Source organism: Bradysia coprophila, chromosome II (genome assembly GCF_014529535.1).
Source record: "Bradysia coprophila strain Holo2 chromosome II, BU_Bcop_v1, whole genome shotgun sequence".
Classification (NCBI taxonomy): Eukaryota; Metazoa; Arthropoda; class Insecta; order Diptera; family Sciaridae; genus Bradysia; species Bradysia coprophila.
In genome coordinates this window covers 5,230,065-5,255,367 of record NC_050735.1, presented here as the reverse complement: position 1 = coordinate 5,255,367, position 25,303 = coordinate 5,230,065, and the positions used below count along the sequence as shown (strand labels likewise).

General features: G+C 39.1%; 5 protein-coding genes across 5 annotated transcripts; 2 read left to right on the top strand and 3 right to left on the bottom strand.

Annotated features, from left to right (window-relative positions):
• Positions 1 to 192: 192 nt before the first annotated feature.
• Positions 193 to 1,789, top strand: LOC119068447 (D-aspartate oxidase). The gene is made up of 6 exons (XM_037172028.1): positions 193 to 477; positions 628 to 837; positions 896 to 1,109; positions 1,173 to 1,240; positions 1,303 to 1,502; positions 1,568 to 1,789. Exons 1-6 carry the CDS (start codon positions 278 to 280, stop codon positions 1,708 to 1,710), a joined length of 1,035 nt encoding a protein of 344 aa, XP_037027923.1. The 5' UTR covers positions 193 to 277; the 3' UTR covers positions 1,711 to 1,789.
• On the bottom strand, positions 1,772 to 4,309 carry LOC119068187 (protein zwilch). Its single transcript, XM_037171686.1, has 8 exons — positions 4,039 to 4,309; positions 3,547 to 3,918; positions 3,144 to 3,487; positions 2,905 to 3,074; positions 2,774 to 2,847; positions 2,513 to 2,709; positions 2,067 to 2,435; positions 1,772 to 1,996 (listed from the first exon to the last, which is right to left on the bottom strand). Exons 1-8 carry the CDS (start codon positions 4,174 to 4,176, stop codon positions 1,798 to 1,800), a joined length of 1,863 nt encoding a protein of 620 aa, XP_037027581.1. The 5' UTR covers positions 4,177 to 4,309; the 3' UTR covers positions 1,772 to 1,797.
• Positions 4,310 to 6,819: 2,510 nt separating this feature from the next.
• LOC119067950 (flocculation protein FLO11-like) lies at positions 6,820 to 15,503 on the bottom strand. Its single transcript, XM_037171274.1, has 7 exons — positions 15,300 to 15,503; positions 13,279 to 14,388; positions 12,103 to 13,201; positions 8,019 to 8,173; positions 7,794 to 7,945; positions 7,537 to 7,728; positions 6,820 to 7,455 (listed from the first exon to the last, which is right to left on the bottom strand). Exons 1-7 carry the CDS (start codon positions 15,334 to 15,336, stop codon positions 6,988 to 6,990), a joined length of 3,213 nt encoding a protein of 1,070 aa, XP_037027169.1. The 5' UTR covers positions 15,337 to 15,503; the 3' UTR covers positions 6,820 to 6,987.
• A 2,060-nt stretch (positions 15,504 to 17,563) lies between these two features.
• Positions 17,564 to 18,424, top strand: LOC119068587. The gene is made up of 2 exons (XM_037172237.1): positions 17,564 to 17,678; positions 17,735 to 18,424. Exons 1-2 carry the CDS (start codon positions 17,654 to 17,656, stop codon positions 18,364 to 18,366), a joined length of 657 nt encoding a protein of 218 aa, XP_037028132.1. The 5' UTR covers positions 17,564 to 17,653; the 3' UTR covers positions 18,367 to 18,424.
• LOC119068568 (charged multivesicular body protein 2a) lies at positions 18,416 to 19,578 on the bottom strand. Its single transcript, XM_037172213.1, has 3 exons — positions 19,083 to 19,578; positions 18,780 to 19,018; positions 18,416 to 18,705 (listed from the first exon to the last, which is right to left on the bottom strand). The coding sequence occupies exons 1-3, from the start codon at positions 19,396 to 19,398 to the stop codon at positions 18,538 to 18,540; spliced, it is 723 nt and encodes a 240-aa protein (XP_037028108.1). The 5' UTR covers positions 19,399 to 19,578; the 3' UTR covers positions 18,416 to 18,537.
• Between the last annotated feature and the right edge of the window lie 5,725 nt (positions 19,579 to 25,303).

Below are 25,303 nucleotides of genomic sequence, written 5' to 3'. Positions count from 1 at the left end.
CAGCCCACAGCTCATTTCTGTCATTACTGTCGATAACAGACTCCTGAATGGTTAAACCTGATGTACGACCTGAACACAAAAAGCAAACAAAATCAATTGAGAAAATGATCCACACACAAACAAACTCCACCTCTGCACCTCCGTATCTATTATTATTGTCTTATCTCTCGAGTAGCAAATTAAGCGTCAATATCAATGCTCGATTTTCAGTGTTCAATGATTCGAATTGTCGTCTCTGTTATCAGTGTAACACAATATTCGAAAGTTCAAGCAAATTATGGTGAAGAAAGTGGCTATTGTTGGAGCTGGAGTGGTTGGACTGAGCTGTGCTGTAAAGATTGCTGAATCGGTAGCCGACAGAAGAAACGTCGATGTGTGTGTATTTTCCGATAAATTTTCGCCAAACACGACTGGCGATGGTTCAGCTGGTCTTTGGGGCCCCTACTTGATTTGTGACACAGCTTCTGACAAAATTAAGTGAGATATGAAACGGTGCTTCTAGAGATGATTAACCCTTTATAGACGGCAAACGTATCGCCACGTAAAGATTCAAACTGTTAACTACTTTTGCTTTAAGTAATCGCGTAATGCTTGATATGAATTCTTGTACTTCCTTTGTTTTACCAGCAAATGGTCAGATGAAACTCATCAATTTTTTCACGAGCTATGGAAAAGCGGAAAGGCGGCCGAGCTCGGAATATCTCTTATACCCGTAACACGTCTCATCATTGATGGAGATGGATTTAATCCATGCTGGAGTCGAGTTGTTTTCGGGTTTACGCCCGTGTCTTATGAACAATTAGATCAATACAGTCGGGAGCATAACGTCAAATACACGTAAATATTCATAATGAATGAAGCTACAAGCGAAACATTATTGTTTTGACCAATTCAGTGCAGGCGCGCACTTCGTAACTTTCACCTGCGAGCCAACGTTCTTGCTACCGTATCTAATGAAACGATTTCAATCGGCCGGTGGTAAGGTATTCGAGAAACGTATCAACAATTTCGATGAGCTGGATCAGGACTATGATCTAATTATCAATTGCACTGGCATGGGTGCCAAACTATTGGCTAACGATCGAAAAGTGAGACCGATTCGGGGTCAGGTACATTTAAATTGCATATTTTGATCGTTGGTAAACGTTGTGTGACAAATTTCTAATCGAAAGGTGCATCGCGTCGAAGCGTCATGGATTTTCCAATCAACTCAAAACGACGTCAACTACATCATACCGAAGTAGGTTGTACAACGTGTAAATGAAGGACAGATGAGAGAGAATAAATTTTATTTATTTGTAGCGTGGGCAGCGTTGTATTGGGTGGAACGGCCCAATTCGATGACTACAATGAAAATGCATCCGCCGACGATTCGAAATTTATTCGTAGCGGATGCTTGAACTTAGACCCTTCGATAGCCAATTCAACGTTCTTGAAAGAATGGGTCGGTCTGAGACCAGGTCGTAATACAATTCGTATAGAGGAGGAGACAATCAGGAAAAGTTCGTGTGGCTGGACTGATTTTCAGCAGGAAATTTCATTTTTATTTTGTGCTTTTCGGTTGTAGGAAATGGTAAGACCTGTACGATCATCCACAATTATGGCCATGGTGGATCAGGGGTGACTACAGCTTGGGGTTGTGCAACAGATGTCTTAGATCTAGTGAAAGGACAGCTGAACGGTGTTTCCAATGTAAAGAGTAAATTGTAAAAGATTGAAAATTTTACGACCGCGGTAATAGAATTCAGCGAAGTCAGCTGCTTTGCGAGAATGGAAATAAAATTTATTTTAATTGACCTATTTACGACGGGAGCCCAGTTTAACATAATGTAATCCACAATAGAGTATCTCCTTGTTGACGATCTCTTCACTGTTCTGCATATACGGGAATACGTTCGGTGGACAAATCGGATCGACGCTGTAGTGGAAAGTGTCGCTCACGAATCGGAACCGATTCTCGGACTTCATTGTAATTTTGATCGTTTGGGGCGTCAGGCTGAAAGTACAGTGGAGAATAAAGTCGTGAACTTTTCAATTGAGTCGACAGAACAGAAGTTCCCACTCACTTCTCCACTTTTGACAGCAATGCTGTGGGTGCAATCGAAAATTCACGTCTGTCATTTTTCACAGCACCCAGCCGCTGGAAATCGGTCACACCTTTCGGCAAACTATTTATGATCGATCGAAGCACCGTATGATCCAGATTCAGATTGACCTGCATCAGAATGATGTGTTCGAGAATCAAATGGACCTGGGCCAATTTGGCCAAAAATCGATCGATTTCGTATTTGTCGAAGCGAGTGTAACCGAACTCGGCAATGTTCAGTTTGGCGATGTCCATTTGCTTGTTTTTGTTCAACATCGTCTGGCGATTGGTTTCGACGGCGTGATGTAACGTTTTACGGTCGTTGACTGGTGCTCTTTCTGCTGTTTCTCTGGAAGGAAAAGATTTTTTTTAACGAAAAACGGTCAGCTGCAATTGTTCACGATCCGAAGAGACTTTGAGACGTACTTGATAAAACCCTGAAAACCAGCCGACGGACATACTTTGCTCTCCGAGAATATGTATTCGTAGTCTTTCGACACCTTTTGCAGGCCGATTTCCAATAAAATTTCCAACGGTTCTGAGCCGGACAATCGGGGAATGTTTCTCTTCTCCGATATATCGCGAATCAATGACGCTAGGCGATTATTGTTTCTCGGCGTATTCTAAGCAAATGAATTGAATTTGAAAAGATTTCCTAAAGTCGATATGAGCCGTGGAAAAACTTACGACAACGATTGACTGAGCGGAACACTGAAACACATAATGTAGTGCGTGTACAAGGTGTTCGAAACTACTGCAAACTGTAATAAAAATTTAGCTCTGCAATCGACTGTATGCAACACATTCAGGAAACTTACATCGGAGGACACTCCACAATTGGTCGGTGACTTCTTGAACTCTGTCGCTATCCATTCGTCCAATGATTGAAACAATATCGAAGGTGTCCGTTTCTTTGGCTGTGTCGTAGGTATTTATGTTGGACAGTGCAGCCATTATGTACTTTTCGATTTTTTCCAGGTCCAACGGGCTGAAAATATTTGAGAATTTTGTGTTAGAAGTTGAGCTTTTAACAGCCAAAATTAACAATTTGATTCACCTGGCGCAACGTTGATACACCAAATCGGCATTGTTCTGACTCTTCTTATACTTTTCAATATCTTGCTTCACACCCTCCAATATTTCCAATTGGCGCCAATATTCTGCAATGCAAGAACTGAAGTCTCCAACAGGAATGGACTGAGAAACGACAATGTTGGCATTCTTATTGCATTTCAGCGATGGTGTCAACGACGCCGTCTCCCAAGAACATTTGATTGTTTGATTGGACTTGACGTTGAACGACAGTTCGATTCTGGTGCTGGCCTCATTGCAGTTCATCAGCATGCTGAGATGCTTCTTCATTAAATTAGCTGGATTGATTTGTTGGAATGGAACCAGTCCCTGAAAGGTTGCAGAATCCCGTAAGAACAAAGCGTTGCCATCATACCAATTACACTCACCGTAAACTTTCCAACGCCACGCCAATTCCAGTCCTTATCATATTCGGCATTTAACAGAAATTGATGATCTCCATTCGAGGCATCGCAGATAGCAAACATCGAGCCATTGTTACATTTACTTCCGAGTCCTACGTTTATCTCGTTTATGATTACTGTAGCCAAATCCTCGTTTACACTACCGTATTGCTCTTCTTCATCGGCCCATGCATTGGTCTTGACATACTTTTTAATAACCGACCAATCCGATATGACGGTAATGTTACAGTTATCTTCTAATGGTGTTCCAGTCACATCTAATTGGCTGGTATTGCCGTTGATGGAAACTTCTTCCTTTTCCAAGTTTACAGTTGATAAAGACGAAATTTGGTTCACCTTTGGATTAACAGACATTTGAATTAAATTCTGGAAACACTCAGCTCAGCATCATATTCCAATGAGAATTTGATAGACATTGACGATCTGCTGTTAAATATACCAAGGAAAAGTAGGTACCTTTTTGTAGATCAACAGTATTTTCCCTTTTGGTTCTGCCAGAGTTTTGATGTAAGTTAAAGGTTCAATAATCTCGGCATTGACTCTGTTACTGTAATCGGTAACAAGCTGGTCACGAATCTGATGTATGTTTACCATTTTGTGACCGATTATACTTCTGAAATTCGAACTATTCTTTGAACTAATTTCAATTTTAGATTTTATTAACAACCGTTTTTCCTTCGACAGAATAGGAATCAAAAACAAAACAACGTCGTCGGTTACGCAGATCGAATTAGAATTTCGAAAGTCGTTGTTCGTTCACTTACTAACCTTCATATTATCGAACATTTCGCGTGCCAATTACTTTTCGAATTCAAAATAACTTTTTCATGTGTCGGGGACGAAAATGAAGGAGTTTTGAGATTTTGAATATTTCGTCTTTTACTTGCTTTACTTTTACTTGAAAATATTCAAATTGTAGACCACGCTAACCTCTGACCGCCACTGTATCCGGAGGTCGAAACAGCATTTCATCTCCACTTTCGCTTCATGCGATTAACGCGATTTGTTTTGGTGTATTCGTGTTTTGGTGGATTGACTGAAATGTCATGCGGTGCTCTGGCACCCTTGCCTTCGCCATCACGATAGATGGTGGTGGGTTTCTAATATGTTAATCCATGAGTTTTGGGCAACCATTGTGATCCACTTTGCAAAAACGTTCTGGTTAAGAACGCAACGACTTGAATCTACACTGGATTCTTCAATCAATAATTCGAAACTTAGAACGAGATACTGTCAACAAAATCCTGTATAAGGACAGAATAAATTCTGTCAACTTTTGGTGGCTTCTTATCTTGTAGAGATTCAACGGCACGTGAATCTGGAACGAAGCTGAACCACGAGTGGTGAAATCAAGTTTCTAACTCTCGATCGAATAAGTGTTCTTGTTCCCTATGTGTTTATGGCCAAAAGAAAATATATTCTTAGACCATAACACGGGTAGCAAGTAAAAGACGAGATATTCAAATTGATTTTAGGCACTTTCGCATCCGTCCAAAAGGTGTCGGGGAATCTCGCACACGCGATCATAGTATGCGTCCTTTTACGACATGTAACGAAAAGTCATGACTGTGCGAGATTCACCACTTAGATGTGAATCTCGCACACCATGAATTTGTGTGGTGTGCGAGATTACCCTACCCCGTCCAAAACCGATACACAAATAACTATAAAAGGTGATTTTTGTTTCGAGATTCGTCGTTCGACTTGGTGTTGTCATAATTAATCGACCGTTCCCGGGACAGGAACCAGACGTTTGGTCCATTTCATCGGATGACGCATCAGCGGTTCTTAAACGTTCCACGGATGTTGATGGCAATCCCTTTCAAGTGATTGATTTGGTTGAACCAGACCCAGATAAGATAATTATCAAAGGCAATGCAACCACCTTTCTCTCATCGTACGCCAATTTCCTTATTGACAATGGGGCTATAATCATGCCAGCATTTGGTGACACTGATGCAGATGCAAGGGCGAAGACAACACTTCAGGGACTGTTTCCCGACAGGCAAATCATTTCCGTTTTGATAAGCACACTTGCCAGTGGTGGTGGAGGCATTCACTGTGCAACCCATGAACAACCTCTAGTCACACAAAATTCATTTTGGAATATCACGAAGGTGGGCTAGTCTGTGTTAATACGCTCATGGAAATAGAATTCTGGATGGAACTTTTGGCAATTGAGGTTCGTGATGTAGTTGGGCAACTCGTATAAATGTTTGGTATAATTGTGCCAAATAAATCTGTAACTTATTACCCGGAATGAACCGGAATCGTTGCATACCTAAGCATCTCACATAATTTTGCATCATTTTGCTGGTTAAAGGCTAAAGGTTAATGGAGTGAAGTTGTTCTAAAAAATTTGAAGAGTCGGAGCTCGGGATTGGGATTGAACATTATTCGGGAAAAGACTCCTCTGGAGAATCTATCCACGAATTCAGAACGCCGACCTGAAGAAACTGTTTCCTCATCTTACCATTTTAAATCAAAGTTGCTGATTGGAAGAAATGACCAATTAAAAAGCAATTTTTTACTGAATAGCTTTCACGACAAGTCGTGAGCGTTACTGCGGTCCTCCATTTTTGAAAAAGGATTAGTGTTCTGCCGTTTTAAGCTAAAACACCGAATCACATTTGTATCCGATTTTTAAATAGCTTTCGAGAGCTTTTAGCTTTTTTCGTATTCCACGTAACGTCACACCTTTCCAATGGAATCCAAGGAAAGCTCAAAGCTTTCGATAGCTCTTCAAAGCACACAAATAACGCGATACGGTGTTTTGGATGTTAAGCCATTCAGTAGTTTAAAGTTTATGATATTTTGACACACAATTTGAAAGCGACTTTGCGCCTTGATTTCAGAATTGATTGATATCATCGATGACTTTTAAAACTCTGACAAATCAAAAAAATTGTTTTCTTAAGGTGAACAAACTGTACAATTCGAGTGAAGCATCCACGTCCCTTAAGCCAGGCTATTTTCAGAATTTTCAGAATTTTTTTCGTCGAAAATTTCAAGAATTTCGGAAATTTTTGAGAACATTAAAGAATTTCAGGAATTTCAAGAATCGTTCTTAGACCGTTCTTGAAACATTGTTGTCTTTGGTTGATAGAGATTTGTGTTCCATCAAGTGAGTCTCCATGATTGGTAACTTCTGTCTAACTAATTTCTCCAAGAGCTTTTCTGTGTAGTGGGGGACGGGGAAGAAAAATGCAAGGACGATTTTAAATACGATTTTTTTTTCGCGACGCGTTTGGTTCAACAAAAAGGAATAATAAAGAAAATATTTATAAACTTGAGAAAATTTGTACATAATTTTCGCGATTAAGTACCAACGACTAGAATAATAAATTCAAGAATTGCGAACTTAACCGTTTTAACAGTGGAACATTTTTAACGTAAACTTTTTTTTCAGTACTCTTCATCGTCGTCGGGCAATCTTAATTTTGGATTCGAATCCGGTTCGATCGCATAGCCCATAATTAGCGATTGGACGACCCAGACAGTCGATACGACGGGAATTTGATAATGTTCAGCCTTTGCTTTGATCTCCTCCGGAAAATCGTCATCGGCGAGCATAATACCTTTGGTCCTATCCTTTATGTCTTCCAACGATTCAATGACGTGTATCTTACTGCCGGATAATGTACAAACGCGTTGCCAAAACGTTGAGTAATCCTTGTGTTGGCTAGCAATTAGGATGACTTTGTTTCTCAACGCCTTTGTACTGGCGCGCGATGCAGATTCTTTCGATCGCTTTACTCTCCAATTGACGTATGTTTCGTCAACCAGCGACCAACCGGAAGGGAAAACGAATTCGTCACATTTCAGTAGTTCATTCTGTCGACAACATTCGATGATCCAATCGTGGGAAACTGGCTGCATGATTGATTTTGTGTTTTAATGGAACAGTAGGAAAGAACGACGAACGCATTAATTTCGGTTCAACAATCGACTTACCGTAATATTAGCCGCCAGACATTGAACATATTTCGCCGTCGTACATGGATGATGAGCAATTAATTTACAATTTCGATATTTGGTTTTCGGAATTTCCTCAAAAAATCTGTACACTGTGCCGCCGCCCATTTCAATTTGAGAACGCAAATAGTCTTTGAGAAATGGAGTTGAGCCGAATCGCTGGCCATTTGTCTACAAAATCATTGGTTGAGATGGTCAGAAAATACTCAAGAGTGATATGAAAATCCGTCGCTTACTTCAGTCTCACGGGCTTGTTTAATGGGTATCGGTATAGTGCAAGTAAGAATGAAAATGGATCCAGCGAATAGATCCTTTTGCTTCGGCATCGGTCCTACGAGATCATCAAGACTTTCTGCTGAATATTTACGTTCAGCAATCAATTGGAGTTCTATTGAGTCGAAAATTAGGAGTCCGTTAAAATAAGCAAACAAACAAAAAAAAATCATGAAAATAAAACTTACTATGGATTCGACTTTCTTTCGGGGTATTTTGAAGTTCCGGCTGAACTCCATTGATTCCTTCTAATGCCGTATCGCTATTTATACGCGACAATTCCTCAACTGAATCAGATAAATCGCTGCTCTCAGATAAACGAACGAGTGACGACGGCGACGGTCTGAGAGCGAAACAAACAAAATTAAATTGAGAATATTGAAACAGAAAACATAGATTGGGACGGATACATCATTTTTTCACCGAACATTCAATCAATGGGTATTGGGCGTGGCACAGATTTAACTTACTAAGGATATTAAGATAGGTTTTTGCGAAGTACAAAGTTTTTGTAGCATCGGTTACCAAGAAAATGGAAATTTTACTGGATCTTTTGTCTTCAATTCGGTTTAAGCCGAAAGTGTAACATTGATGGACTTTTCTTAAATGTCGGTGCTGTAAAACTCATTTGATATGTTTCAGCAAAGTTACAAGTTTTTAAAACTCGTAAAAACAATGCGGTTCTTCCAAACCGCGGTGGTCAAAACAGTAATTTCCAAACAATTACGAAAACCATCGAACTTTGCACCCCGCGAAAGTCAACTCAGAATGTCAGGAGCAAGGCTTATTTTTAGCAATTAATTCTAACAACTTCCATAAAATTCCTTAATTTGTGAATTAAGAAATTTAAGATATAGACCATGACTCAGGATACACAGACTGTTTCTCTCATGCAAAGACGAAAATACAATTATTAAACACAAAAAAATTTAAAATATTCTGGGAACGATAAGTCTAATCCAATGTTATGAAATTACTGAATTGACGAATGAAAACACGGCGGAACTTAGCGAAATTTTCGCTTTTCCTGTTCCAGCGATCTAAGAAACTCTGCCTATAATAAGGCTAGAAACCAAGGTCCATTCTTGCCAATTTTAATTTTAAAAACAATTCTGAATATTTTTACAATCAAAATTCACAAAAATAAGCCCTGCTCGGAACCAGATCCGAAAGCATGAAATCTGATTTAACCTGAGACCTGATTTCATCTGATAATAAATAGCCTGAACCGACCCGACCTGGCCAGGTGGTCATATTTTCTTAAAATAAGATTTTCCATTTTACATTGAACATTCGAATTAAGATTCCAATTAATGATTTCTCTGAGTCAAAATCTTCTTTCGAGAAAGTAAAACTATTGAAGCACGCAAAAATGTGTTACTTTTAAAGGAAAAATTGGTTTGTTAGTCACAACTTAACCCACTTGGAGTTGGTTATCACCCACAAACCAATTTTTCCTTGAAAAGTAACACATTTTTGCGTGCTTCAATAGTTTTACATTTCCAAAAAAAGATTTTGTTTCAGAGAAATCATAAAAAAAAACGAATATTTTTCCGCCTAAATGTAGGCTAGAGTCCATTGCTCTTAATGCCAGTTCATGGCTCCTCACATATTTGCGATGTATACGACCATGAATTGGCCTTAAAAATTTTCATTTCATTTCAGTTCAGGTCAAATCAGTTCTGATCAAGTAAGTTTCAGGCTCAGTCGTGTTCAGAGTCTTAGTTAACAAGACCTCGTCTTTTGCAAAAGTTTTTTTTTTAAATGACAAATATCATCCATAGAAGCAACTCTCAGATTCTTCACATGACATCACAAACAATTCGAAAATTACATAGATTTCAAGTTTATTTGCATCAAATATTGTTTTTCCTTTTTTTTATAATTTAATGAATAGAATGTATCTAAAATCCAATACAGTTGGTTTGTTATCTTCATCTTCATTTCCTTTCAATGAAACTAAACGAGAGAAAAGATTTTGTTTTTCTTTTGTATTTATTTAAATAAACCGGAAAATGATACTAACACAGAAAGATCGATCGATCAAATTCACATCGATCGACCACAATATTGATTGATTTGGATCGAGAATGTGATAAACCAATTCTTGGTTTAGGTTACATCATCGATTTCATTCTTGAGTAGTTGTAATATGCGTGTGTGGGCGTTTATTATTACATTCAATATCTACTTGTTTTTGCTGTTTTTTTTTTAAGTTTGTTCTTTAATCAATAATTTTAGTAATGTTTTATTACGAGTTCTATTCAAGAGAAATGTCTCATTCTTACATTGTCTGTTTACTCATTTTTATTTTCTGATTTTACCATCCATTTTCTTATTATTCTCTCTAAAAAATTTTATGATAAACACATGTCAAGGTTAAGGATTCGATTACATTACTGAATAAACTTGAAAATGGAATTTAATATTTTTGACTGGCTCTAGCACACTTTTCTGAGTTACAGTACGGTCAAAAAATGTTTTTTTCTTTTTCTTTTTTTTTTCAAAACTAAAAATCAACTAAAAATTATTCTTAGAAAACTAATTGGCTGCATCATTTTCTTGTTTCATTTTCCTTTTATCGACGATCAACACTTATACAGTCCTTTACTATATCTACGTTTCGGGATGGGGAAAATGTATGAAAAAAAAAATTATTTCTGATATTCAATTCAAAAAACTCTTTTCTGTTTAAAATAACAATTACCATTACGAGGGACATACCATAAAACCGTTTACATTGATGACATTAAGGAAATACAAATAAATTGCACAAAAAAAGATATGTTAACCTGTACTGGTGGTTCGACTGCTTATTCTCGGTTTATACATTGACGATCAACTTATTTTGGGAATTTCATTTCTGAAAAATTCTGACAAAATCCGGAAAAAATCAGAAATTTTTCGGAACTTTTTCAGAATATTCTGAAACTTTTCAGAATAAAAATTCCTAAAATTAGGCTCCGTAGCGCATAGAGATGAACTGAATTCACGTTGAAGCCAAAATAAATCGTATTTTACTTCGACTTCACTTCGTGTTTGGTACACTGCTACTCCATCTATGACAGTCGGTGATCTTGCTGATTCCAATCCAACCGATGCTACACATCAGACTCAATACATTCAAAGAATTCATTCAAATTAATACGATTCAACGATTCCGTTGTGGACATGAATCAAAAATCGAACAAAAGTGGAATTTCGAATTGGTTCATCAAGGAAACTGTATCTCGCTGTACAGATGGCGATAATTTTGAAACTTTTAGAATTTTCATTGAAGGATTAGTGGGCTAAGATTGTGGGTGCATCCTGAGTATAAAACACTTTTCCCGATCACCACTGGATTCATCAGGAGTACTTGACTACTCGCGGATGTGAGGAAACTTTCTTTCCTTCTTTTGATATAACAATGAGTGATGGAGAGCAATGGACTTGTGTTTTGAACTGACGCCACCCGGGACACCGATCACACCGACAATAACTACAATCCTGTCGCCGTTTTTTTTTATGAAATGCATCGGAATCTTGTGGTGATCGTTGCCAACGGACTCACACTCAGAGCACCATATCGAACCCACTTCGTAAAAAGTGAAAAGAGCTTGTGTTGTTCGTGAATCGTTTTTTAAGCGCATTTGACGCATTTGGAGTTGTTGCTTCATTGGATAGTTGAGTGAATGAAAAAACCTCGAAACAACAATTGATACAGAGAATATATCAACGGTAGAGGGGTCGTTGAACCGAAATGCGAAGTGGGAAGCTAAAATTGTCTGGAAAATTTATCAAACGGAAGACCAGTCCCTACATCAGCATTTTCCGTCTTCAGCATCAGTTCTGGGAATAGGCGGAAGTTCCATTTTCGCAAACTTTATCTGATGAAATCATTTGTCTCGTTGACCGTCTTTATTCCTTTACATATTTTCCGTTCAGTCGTGTGTACAATTTATTTGTATTTTCATTTACTTAAACTTACTAAATCGACAATAAATTGTTAATAAAACCCAATTACACCTTCTTATGATTGGTATACTCATATTTACACAAAATTGTAACGGTCGTCAGTAATTAATAGATTGACACAAAAAAAGACGATTTTAAATTTATCAGACCTTGTTCATAGGGGTGGGGTGGGGGAATAAAAGTTGTGTGATATTTAAAACGAAACGAAAAAAAACAAATTATGAAAAAGGTTGGCCAAATTAGCGCACACACAGAGATAGAGAGAGATAGAGTACCCTAAATTTTAGGTTGATCAGTAAAACAAAACAAATTTACCTTTTATTGGATCGTCGACCGGTCTTTTTCGTATCAGCGTCACCGGAGAACCCGGGTTCGGGTGACGACAGGCTCTTCTTTCCACGCGATGAACGTGCGCTCAATGTTTCCTCCAATTTTGCCGGCAATCGTCCGGTACGTTTTGATGATGGCGTTTCCGGTGATTTTAACGATTCGGTCGTTTTGATGGAATTGATAATGACCTTTGCCTGGTCCTCCATCAGGTAAATGTCGGACGAGGTGCATGTCACTGTTTTCGACTCGGCCGCTACCGTGTACATAACTTCGCCACCTTCGCTGTCAATTTGTGTCACAATTCCGGGCTCATATGTATCGTCCGAAACCAGAACGTGTACCGAATGGTCTTTCAGTGGCAGAATGTTACCGGTTCCGAAAACAATAACTTCGGCGGCCAGAGTTTTCAGTGCTCCGTCTTCGAACAGGACCGAGAATTTGTTGCTCGGTTTTTCCTCGATCACACGTCCAGCATAGTACTTTCGGTCTGTCCATCTAGCCAGGCAACAATCTCCTTTAGCTTCTTCCAACTCATCGTCATCGGCAGACTTGTTGCTACTGTTCTTGGATTGTTTCGGCTTGGATTCAGACTCATCGACCTCGGCTTTGTCTAGCGATCGTTTGGATGTTGAACTTCGTTTTGCTGCTGCTTTCGGAGTGGTGCTTGATGGTGTAGTGCTTTTCTTTGCCGATCCTCGGCCACGTTGTGTTCCCTTTGGCGTCGACACATCGTCAACATTGAGGGTCTGTTTCATTGCACTAAAGTGATTGATCATAAAATTACACAGTTCGACCACACCGTTGGCAGTGTGCTTAGTTGGCTCAGATGATGCAACCACCACATCAGCCGACTGTTCCGATCGTTCGACTGTCAATGATTTCAGTTCGGTGCCGTCGTAGAAAACGCGAATGTCAAAGATCCGTTCAACTGGAATTGGTTCTGGAGTCACATCGGGCTTTCCACTGTCGGGTAATGTTTCCGAAGCGGGTGCAGTTTTGCTGTCAGCCTTGCTCTCTGCATCAGCATTTGATAGGCCGTTGCATTTTTGTGTGGCATCGTTGGACTGAGACTTGGTGTCAGTGTCTGAAAGAAAATATGGTACGAAAAGGAACGTTAGCCACTCAATCAACGAACTGGTGTAACTGATAAAATGTTATTACCGATTTGCATTGATGTCGGCTCTGGCTCACTGGAATCAACCGGATCCGGTTGTGAACTGACGACAGTTTCACTTGTTTTATCAAGTGCTGGCAATTCAACTTGACTTTTAGCGGATGATGAATTGGTCGTCACATTTGCGTCATTTTCAGTAATGCGATCAGCTTCAATGGTCTCGTTTAAATCTTGTTCCATTACCTCAGTCGTGTCGTTCATTTTATTCGACGACACTTGATCGTCGCCTTTGGATGTAGTACTTTTTGCAATATTGTCGACAATGTCGCTCTTAGAAGCGTCGGATTTCTGAACGTTCTTGACTTCCACATTGCCAGAAGAGGATACCACGGGATCCTCGTTCGATGGAATAGTTTTGGCGACTAGCTTTTCGTCGGATGTAACATCATTTGGTGTTGTCGCGATCGATTTTGCGACAGTAGATGTCGAAGTAATGGCGTCAACCACATCTGACATAGATACTTCGCCGTCGGAATTCTCTTGCAGCAATTTCAATTCAGTGTCCGAATCAATTTCGCTGGTGGATTTCTGTGTGTCTGCGGTCGACACTTCTGCAGCATTGGACTTCTCGGCCGCATTATCAATATTGGCTCGCTTCGGAACACTCTCAACGAAGCTGTCCACCGACTGTTTTCGTTTATTTGACGATTGAGTGGTTGAGTCCACCTGACCATCGTCTGACTTTTTCGCCGGGTCAACTTCCATAAGTTCACTGGCAACAATCGCATCGATTGGCGCAATTTCCGCTTCCGATGGGCCCGGACACGGCGAATCACTTTCCAAGTCCTTCAACAAATCACTGGTGTCCTGCAGCTTGCTTCCGTTTTCTGCGGTCGACGGCTTGGGCAGTGCGACGTCGTCATCTTTTTTCGTACCCTCGAATTGTTCCAGTTCACGGATTAAGTCATCATCCTGATGACTGTCAACCGGTTCGGCTGTAATCGCTTGCTCAACGCCATTCGATGAGTTTTGAACTTTTTTCGTGATATCCAAAGAACCGTCAACGTCCATTGAGTGTTCGACAGTTTTCTGTGTTTGAAATGTGTCGGAAATTTCCATTTCGGCTAAATTGTTTCCATTGTGCGATAGTCCGTTATCTGAAACCGAACGGTTGTCGATTAGAAGTTTGTTTGTTTGCGTAGTTGAAGTAAAAGAAGAAATGTGCGTACGATATCGGACCGGCACATATAACCTGTGCACATAGAATGATGGCAATTTATGCTACAATTCCCTCTCCTCTATCACCGCCTATTTGTTATCAATTATGATCTCTGCAACGAACTGTATGTTTATATGGTTAATACCCTTGCCCTAACATATATACGTAACAATCAAGCGTAAGTCTCTCTCGTATTTGCACTTCCGGCAATACATAACCTTAAAATGCAATCAACAAACAATCGAATTTAATGAGCGACGTTCGCATTTAATTTGTAAAATGTTAATTGAAGTTGATGTAACAGGGGAAATGCTGCGATCTCGACATGACATGTCGTACAAACCGATTGTTATTTGTTCGTTGTGCGACATATATTGGTACTTTATGTATATTGAAATGTTGGTGAAAGAAAAGTGGCTCAGAAATTCAATGCGAAAAAAGAGTCAAGAATAGCCGCATGGACCATTGGTTACGTTTGTAAAGGTCAATGGTCCTAAATGACACGATGATGATTTCTTGTTCGATAGAAAACAGTCGTAAAAATAGGAAAACAATTCTGTCGTAGGTAATAAACTTCAAAATGTCTTCTCGGCAAAAAAAAAACACCTCGAAGCGGAAATTTCCGCCGCCACTTTTTTTTACCGCCCTAAATATCAATTTACTAGCTCTTCCTGCAGCTTGTTTATACATTCAATTCATTCAAAGCAAACACTTTGAGATAATGATCAAAATAATTCTAATACGAAAACTGCAATTTCATTTCTATAATAAAAAGACGGAACACACACACAAAAATCCGGTAAAAATTATGTTTGACGCCAGCAAAAAAAAAAAGATTTTTAATATTACCTATCAGATCCAGTTGCAATGAAGCTTGATCTTCCATTTTGACAAGAAACGATTTCTAAACTACTTAATATTAACGATTACAATAAATTGAACTTTATTTACGCACAAAATCTCGAAAAACTGATACTGAAAATTGAATTCACATAAAGAAGCCGATTTTCAACCAAACTTTTCAACCAAGCGCCATATTATTTATAAAGAGTAGCAGTGTTGCCGTAATTCGCTGTAAAATTTGTAATAGACATTCGAATTCGATTTTCGAATGGAACTATTTGATAATGTTAGCAGTGACCATTGAATGTACAAACCAGGTATGGTCTGTTCATACAAACCTCCGCTACATAGTTTGACATTCGACCATACCTTGTGTTGACGTTCATTGGTAATGACAACGACTTACGCTTAGAGGATTGGTTTTAAAAGTATCTACTAATGCTTAATGAAAGTTAATCACAGAGGCAAAAATTTTCTACTCTGCCCTTTGCAGAAGAAACTTAAGGTTCTTATGCAAATTATTTGTTGTCGTTTTTCTCCAGCTAAGTTTCTTATGAAGTGGCACTTCCAAATAACATACATATAAAACGGATTGAAACTCATCCGACGCATCTTCGAACTGTTGCACCGTCACCGGGGAGAAACGGTCCACAAGCTATCTGCTACAAAGACTTAGCGTTGCCATCCAGAGAGGAAATGCTGCTGCGGTGCTAGGCACCATTCCGTCAGACACTAATTTGGAGGAAGTCTATTATCTGTGATCAAATATCAACTATCTAATCATTGTATATAAAACTGTGTATAAATGTACCAAAAATTTACATGGAGACGAAAGAAATTGAGCTACCGTCGTCATAATGATGTAATACATTTTTTATATAAAAAAATCAGCTTGTTGCTGACCCGCGCTTCTCATAAATTTGACTGTGTGACCTCTGAAGTTTATCAATGATCTCAAATAACTTTTTTTTTTTTTTTTAAACAACATAATGTGTGAGTTTTTCATTGATTATTGATGTTCATCGAGCATGACTCTAGATGCACAAAGCAACACGAGTTTGACATAAAATTCTTTTGTTTTCCGGGCTTTTTGAATTGTTTTGAAATGTAAAACTTGCGAAAGCTACGCAATTTTGTCGATTGATACATTTCAATCATCTAAGTTACGTTGCTTTTGTATGTTTAAAACTTCAAAACAATGGGAAAAGGCTCGAAAACAAAAGAATTTTATGTCGAATTCAAGTTTCTATCTATCTAGTGATTTTTCGACCTCAACGATATTATTAAAAATCTTAAATGATGACCTTCATGCAAGATGATAATCTGCTTGAATAATTCCGTGCACGGGATACATTTGACCAAAAAATTGAGTACAAAATTAGCTCAGACCTCAGAAACTAAATTGTTGACTTTCATTCATGGATTGGTTTCTAGGTTCAACAGTGGCGTTACCACATTTATAGTTCAGAACAGAAATTCTCTATTTTATATTAGTTTGGGTACTCAGATTTCGAAAAAAGAGGCCAGCAATATCAAGGCTGTAAACTTTGGGGAGGTCACGCTGACCGCCATTTTATGTTATCATCAAGTGTGGTGTGTCACCCAAGGTTCTGTAAGAACAGGTTAAGACACTCATGAAGGTGGATGAAACGCAAATTTTGACAAATAGATGCTATTTATTGAACATACTCATTACAGATTGTTTGAAATGTCAACTTGAAGAAAAAAAATTAGTTTTTTTCAGGTTGACATTTCAAACAATCTTTATTGAGTATGTTCAATAAATAGCATCTATTTGTCAAAATTTGTGTGTCACCGCCTTCGTGATCAACTCAGATGTGTCTTAACCTGTTCTTTCAGAGCCTTGGTGTCACCCTCGTATCTGTATCTGCGTGACCTTCCCAAAGTTTGCAGCCTTGAGCAATATATGCGTTTATTGTGAAAAACGTTCAAGCGAATGCATATCGAAATTTGACAAATCAATCCATTTACATAACTGGCTCTGCGATCTGTGCTCTGTTACAGTAAGCCTTGATTTCCACTCACTCCGTTTACTCTTTAAACAATTTAAAAGAGTCGCAGTTTAGCTAAGTGGAAATCAAGCACAAAGAGACGATTAAAAATTTAAGGCTTCATAGCAGATCTGTGAAGCACTTAATTATCCAATTTCAATGTCCATCGATACCTACAGTGGTTTTTTGTGTGTATTCTAGGTTCATGATATAATATGCAATATGTAACTGTCATCTAACACATTTGCGTATTTGTGAGCTGTGAACACTGCTAGCTGTCAAATTTTTATTTTTTTTTCTCCCGATGGAACCAAGTTTTCTTACGTTCGAGAAATATTAACTGGAAGGATGATGTCCATTCGATTTATTAAAGGTTCGTCATGCCTATTACTTCTCTACGACATACGTACTGATCAGAATTACTTGTAGATCTATCGAAATTGAATCGACGACTGTCCACATTCTCGATCAAAAGCAATGTGCCACCGCCGGAAAATGTTATGTCTTCACTATCGCCGAATGAGCACATCTTGCCGTTCCAACGAAACCATTTAATTGCACTGCGATCACAAATCACATCCGTCGATATCAAATCGCCGTGGCAGAACAATGCACTGATCAATCCGAAAATAGATAATCCGATAATCACCCCCATCATCGAAACCCCAGTCCAACCGAACCAGCAAGAAATTGTCGATCGAATCCGTGGTATCGTTCAAGATTTGGAAATGCCGGCGATTGATAACGGCGTCGGAGAGGATGGTAAACAGGCTAACAAATTGATCAAAATCCGTCGCAGGAAGATGAGGAGACATAAATTGAAGAAGTTGCGAAAGAAAATGAAATTCGAGTGGGCCAAGGTGAGACAGAGAAGAGAGCTGCGAAAGGAGAAGGCTTTTCAGGCGGTGCTCGTTGCTCAGATCAAGGAAGCGGAGAAATTCTCTGCCGAAGAATACGTCGCCGAAAAGTTAAGGAAAGCGAACGAGATTGTCATTCCGAAGTACTGGAAGGGCAAGCGACTACCAGAGTTTATAATCAGAGAGAAAATGGGTCTTAAGTAGGTCAGAACTGTGTGACACGAGCATTGAATTAGTGAATAAAGACGCGCCCAGTTAAGTTGAAGCCAAGTATTTCGTTTAATTCAGCGTAACCATTATGTACATACAAAAATAAGTTGAGGTTGGACGACTGAGCGACATAAGCAAATAGTGAAATGTCGACCGTATAACTAACTATTCCCTTCTTAAATTATCCAAACGAGCTTGCAGATCGGCATCTGCGTCTGACACCGGAGTTGTCGCATTTCCACCACCAGTTGCCACTCCACCACCTCCACCGCCCATAGCCGCTGCAGCAGCTTGTGGCTGCTTGTTACCAGTAACAGTCAATGATCCAGATGCCTGGCGAAACAAATTCGAATTTAAGAGAAAAGTCCTCGAAAATTGGAAGGAAAATGGAAAAATTCCTGACATACCTGAGGCAAACCAGACAATTGATCGTTCAGCTGAAGACCAAGTTCGTCCAGGACCTGTGAAACGACAGCATCGGTTTCCTCCTCGTCACCCTCATCCTCCATGGCATCGTCAATGTGTTCGTTAATCATTTCCTCTTTCATGTCCATTATTTCGGATTGCTTTTCGAATTCTTGGAGAATTTTTTGGATCTGTGGTAGGTTCAGCTGACGATTCATGTTCTGCATGGCTTTCGTAACGCCTAGAAGGAAATTGCACAAAGTTGATGACAAATGTTTGAAAAAACTCCCGGACGATACTCTTACCTTTCATTGCTTGAGCCATCGTATTTTGTGACTTTAACGTTTGTATTTTCAACGAAACCGCCTGAATGTTTGCTTTCATCAACATAAACTTCTTTGTGTACCGTCTCGTTCGAACCAGATCTTGTGCCATAATCTTGACCGCATCCATTTGCCCTTCTTTGGCTAGTTTCTTGATGTCAGCTATAATCTTCTTCTCTTGCTGTTCCATTTTCATCTTTTCCCTATCCAAATCTCTCATTGCCTTGTTCAGAGCTCGCTGATTCTTCCGCAACATTTCGTCGGGAGTCATTTTCTTGCCAAACAGCCACTCCATCATAGATGTTATTCGATAATTGTCGGATCGAACAGAATATTATTGTGTAGAGGACTAAAATCCTAAACAATCACGGAAGATATCACGAAGAAAAACGGCAACACAAAACTAATTAAGAAATTTTTGCTACTCGAAGGTGGAGGAATTTTTTTTTTGTGTATTTTAATGTCAAAAACGTAAAAGATGAGTAATACCGAAACAATTTTATTGTTTTGTTTTTCTGATGGTCTGTTCACCGATAAAGTTCGAAAATTTAGCGCGCAATTCACGTTCAATTGAAACCGATGACAAGTTCTTTTTACGCTGTGACTATTCGCACGCGCGTGCGAATAGCCATTTCACATTGGATTTGACTATTCGGACGCGCGTGCGAATAGCCATTCCACTCTGTTTTAGACTATTTCATATCGGATTTGACTATTCGGACGCGCGTGCGAATAGCCATTTCACATTGGATTTGACTATTCGCGCGCATTAAAATTTTTCTACCAAGTCAAAATGATAATTTTTTGAATAAAACCTCCAATCAAGCATTTTTTTACAGAAGAAAAATTTCTTGGATTTAATTCTGTTGTTAAAAACAAAGGTTTCCTCCAGTTGCAATCGGATAATTGCACATACACATTTTCAACAGCATTGAAACGAAGAGGAACTGATAGTATTGTGAGAGCGAAAACTAAATTCAACGAAAGAAAGATGATAAGAATGAGATGACGGTTGGACTAACTCGAAGCTGCATGACTGTACTCGTAGATCAGTGCATTGAATAGGACTGAAAATTTTTTAAGTAAAAAAAAGAAAAGTGGATGTAGTGTAGTATCTTAGTAAGCATTATGAATTTATACACGTGTATTTATGGAATACTACCATTAAAAATAGGTAGAAAATATTTTTCGATCAAAATGTGCAAAACCTCAACATTGACACTTAACATAAAAAAATTGTTTCGAAATTATTCGACTGACACATTTCACGTGGTGCCATCTAAAGAAACTTGTGCAAGTGTCTCAAATTTACTTCAGGATTTCGAATTCTACTAAATAACGGAGGGTCATGATTTACATAAGCGACAAATATTTTCTTGAGAAGAACTTCGCTCTTGTTCTTTTTAGTTAACCATTCCAACACACTCAAAATCTCAAAATTGTTTTACAGTTACAGCCGTTTTATATCGTCGGTTGCACTCTTTTGTAATCTTTTGTAAGCTTCGCGCGGCGCGAAAAACATATTCGTTGTTTCCATAAGCAGTCCTTTCCGCATACGAATAGCCAGTTCTCGTTGTTTTGGCTATTCGCACGCGAGTGCGAATAGTCGAATCCGATATGAAATGGCTATTCGCACGCGCGTGCGAGTAGTCAAATCCATTGTGAAATGGCTATTCGCACGCGCGTGCGAATAGCATCAGCCTTCTTTTTATCGGCGTCCTCAAAACTAAAGTATGGTTTCCACTCAACAAAAAGTACTCCGTTAGAGAGCCGTGAGAGAGCGAGCTGTCAAGTAAACAAAGCAAAAGTTGAAGAAATTGCCAAGTGGAATGAAAACGGTGACTCTGAGGCCACCTTTAATGCTTAATGCTTAATGCTTAGTTTCGTCTTACCTAAAACGTACTCCGTGTGAGAGACAAAATTGAATTTTTTCAATTTTTTCATTGTTTATTTGACAGCTCGCTCTCTCACGGAGTACTTTTTGTTGAGTGGAGTCGACACTTAATATAACATTATTTTACCAGCTGCAAATTCAAGTTCTTGGCCGACTCCTTGGTTTTATAGAAGGAAGTTACGCAGAACACTGGGCCGTTATCCCTGAACTGTGCTGTTTTTTTTTCATACAAAATTTTAATAATCTGGTTTATTGCAGTACGACGAAACGATGAAAAATTCAATGGAATTACTTTTCAACATAAAATTCACGGAATTGGCGTGGATCGAATCTTCACTACCAATAAAGAAAGGCGGAATTGGAATACGACATGCTTCAGACATAGCTCTTCCATGCTTTTTGTCATCAGTGTATAATGTTTCTGATCTGCTAAATGGACTGTTACCTGAAATTTACCGGCAGTTCGATTTAGCAAAAGAGGAAGCGGAACAACATTGGAGTCAGGAATTTGGGGAACTACCTGAAAAGTCTTTACGACCATTCCAAAGCAAATGGGAAGCTTTCGAAATAGCCAGAAAATTGACATTAATACGAAGTTCGTTGGTTGAAAAACCGGACCAAGCTCGAATTTTGGCCAATTCCTCCCAAGATGCAGGTGCGTGGTTGCAAGCACTTCCAGCTCCACAACTCGGAACACACATGAGCAATGACGAATTCAGAGTTTCGTTTGCACTACGTTTAGGTTTACCTATTCTACAACCACATAAATGTGTGTGTGGAACGAAAGTTGATGAATTTGCGAGACATGGACTGTCATGTAGTAAAGCTGCAGGAACAAAACCTAGACACGAAACATTTAACAACATAATGCAACGCGCGCTCAAATCGGCCGAAGTACCATGCACTCGTGAACCACCTGGTTGTTCTGCACCCGATGGCAAAAAACCTGATGGTCTCAGTCTTGTTCCTTGGACGAGGGGCAAATCCCTGCTATGGATTACACCTGTTCAGACACTTTCGCTCAATCATATGTCAATAGAGCGTCACGCGAAATTGGCTATGTTGCAAAACAAGCAGAGGATAAAAAACTGGAAAAATACGACCATTTAAGAGATCAGTTCATTTTTGTACCGGTGTCATCCGAAACGACTGGAGTTTACGGAAAGATTGGACATAAATTATTAAAACAAATCGGTAGCAAAATCACAGAAGTAACGAAAGAGAAACGAGCAACGAGCTACCTTTTTCAACGGCTAGGAATAGCAATTCAACGAGGAAACGTTGCATCAATCTTGGGTACGCTTCCGCCTTCTAAAAATCTAAACGAAATATTTTACTTGTAAAAAATTTGAATTTTGTTAACTAAATAAACATATTTTGATATGCAAAAAAAAAAATTTTAATAATATTTCAGTTCAATTCAGTTCAGTGAAGTTGTGACGGTCTACGAAGCAACCTTGGTAATGTGTGCATTGCCATAAGCAATTAGAAACCCAGCTAGTGTACAAATTAATGCATCGATATTGGCGCTTTAGGTGCAAGCTGGCAACACCATTAGCAAAGTTCACGATGCGTCAAAAATATGTGGAAACACATATATGGAACTCGTGATCTTTGCTCATCCTCTCGTTTTTATAAAAAAATGACGCCCTCTACAGTGCATCTCAAGTGACCTTTAACTCTCCTCCTTTTTCGTTGACTTGTTGCCAGTCCAAATGCAAATTGTATCTTACAACAGTTTATAGTAGGAGTTTTCGCGATAATTTTCTAGTGGCTGTTGGAGAGAACCAGCTACCTTCGTGAGTGTCACACAGATCACTGCGTCTTTTTAGCAAAAAATCTGTGCTGTAATTTTGATATACAGTAGTATGTAGTACAGTCTTTAGTCAGCGTAACCCCTTCACAACCGTGGGCGTACTAAACCTTCCTATGATACAACCTTGGCTTATACCGCTTATACCCTGACTGACGATTTACACTGACTTTTCTAAGGCATTCGATATGGTGGATCATAGGCTTTTGATCATGAAATTGCGCTCGTTTGGCATTGGTGGTGCATTATTGGAATGGTTTAAGTCCTACTTGTCAAATCGCTCTCAATATGTGGTATTGGGTGACTCGAGATCTTTTCTATTACGTCCGAGGTCAGGAGTGCCGCAAGGATCAGTTTTGGGCCCGTTGCTGTTTTTGATTTTCGTCAATGACTTAGTGGAACAACTGAAAAGTAACAGCCTTCAATTGGCGGACGATCTGAAGATTTCTCGAAAAATCGAGTCCATTGAGGACTGCATTGCGCTTCAGGAAGACATCAATGCGTTGTGCCAGTGGTGTTCTTTCAACAAAATTCAATTGAACGTGAATAAATGCTCAGTTCTTACGATGACTCACAAACCGGTAAAAATGATCTATGATTATGTCGTCTCTGGCGATGTGATGGAAAGGGTTTCAGTGAAAAAAGACTTAGGCGTTACCTTTGACGAGAAATTGAGCTTCAACGAACACATTGACAGTGTTACAAGAAAGGCGTATCAGATGTTGGGCTTCATCTTCCGCTCTTGCAAACTTTGTACAAAGCGTATGTCCGTAGTCAGGTGGAGTATTACACAGTGGTATGGTCACCGGTTTATCAGAACTCCATTGAAAATGTCGAAAGAGTTCAGAGGAAGTTTACGCGAATGTTTTATCTAAATTTAAATTGGAATTACGTCGATTATCCACAACGACTTGCGCGACTCAAACTTCCGATGTTAGAATCCAGGCGGTTCATTTCTGACGAAATTTTTCTATTTAAAGTGGTCAATGGTCATTTCACAGTTGCCTTGGATAATGATGTGGTCTTGCACAATTCACTTCGTCCGAGTAGACACGAAGCTCCAACGTTTTATCCGGCAACCTATGTATCGAACATTGAGAGTAATGCACCGATTATAAGAATGCAATCTAATCACAATGAACTTTTTAATAGCTTGGACATTTTTCATACATCGCTTAGTTCCTTCAAGGCTAAAGTTAAGAATAAATATGTTATGTGATTGAGACATTAGAGAACTTTAGCAAATCACACAATAATGACAAAACCAATAATTTCCAACAATAACGAAAACGATATTGACACGGAAAAATTTTATCATTGTGAATGAGGCGGGATAGGTAAATATGTTCACAAATCATGGTGTGTTATGTGGTGGTAGAATTCAGACTTTAACCAAAATTAAATTCAAAAAGAAAAAATATTTTTTCGGGTGTCTATATAAACTGTGGCAATGCGATAGCTAGTAATTTCGCGCCGCGCATTTTGTATCACAAATGCCGGTATCCCAACTGAGATACACGCATTTTCGTATCAGATATATACCGATTTCCCGACCTAGAAAATGCCGATTTTCCTTTGACTTATACCGGGATACCGGTATCCCAATTGAGATACACGAATTTTGTATCACAGATGCTGGTATCCCAACTAAGATACACGCATTTTGTATATCACAGATGCCGGTCTCTCAACTGAGGTACACGCATTTTGTATCAGTGATACCGGTATCCCGAACTGGAAAGTCTCGATTTTCCTTTTATTTATACCGGGATACCGGTATCCCAATTGAGATACACACATTTTGTATCACGGATGCCGGTATCCCAACTGAGATACACGCATTTTGTATCAGTGATACAGGTATCCCGAACTAGAAAGTGTGGATTTTCCTTTTATTTATACCGGGATACCGGTATCCCAACTGAGATATACGCATATTGTATCAGTGATACCGGTATCCCGAACTAGAAAGTGTGTATTTTCCTTTTATTTGTACCGGGATGCCGGTATCCCAACTGAGATACACGCATTTTGTATCAGTGATACCGGTATCCCGAACTAGAAAGTGTGGATTTTCCTTTTATTTGTACCGGGATACCGGTATCCCAATTGAGATACACGCATTTTGTATCACAGATGCCGGTATCCCAATTGAGATACACGCACTTTGTATCACAGATGCCGGTATCCCAATTGAGATACACGCATTTTGTATCACGGATGCCGGTATCCCAACTGAGATACACGCATTTTCGTATCAGAGATACCGGTATCCCGACCTAGAAAATGTGGATTTTCCTTTTAGTTATACCGGGAGACCGGTATCCCAACTGAGATACACGCATTTTTTATCACTGATGCCGGTATCCCAACCAAGATACACGCATTTTCGTATCAGAGTTACCGGTATCCCATACGGCAGTGTATAGAAAAGTTCAACCCGAAAGATTATATTTTTCTATTTGAATTTAATTTTTGTTAAAGTACTTTCACAAG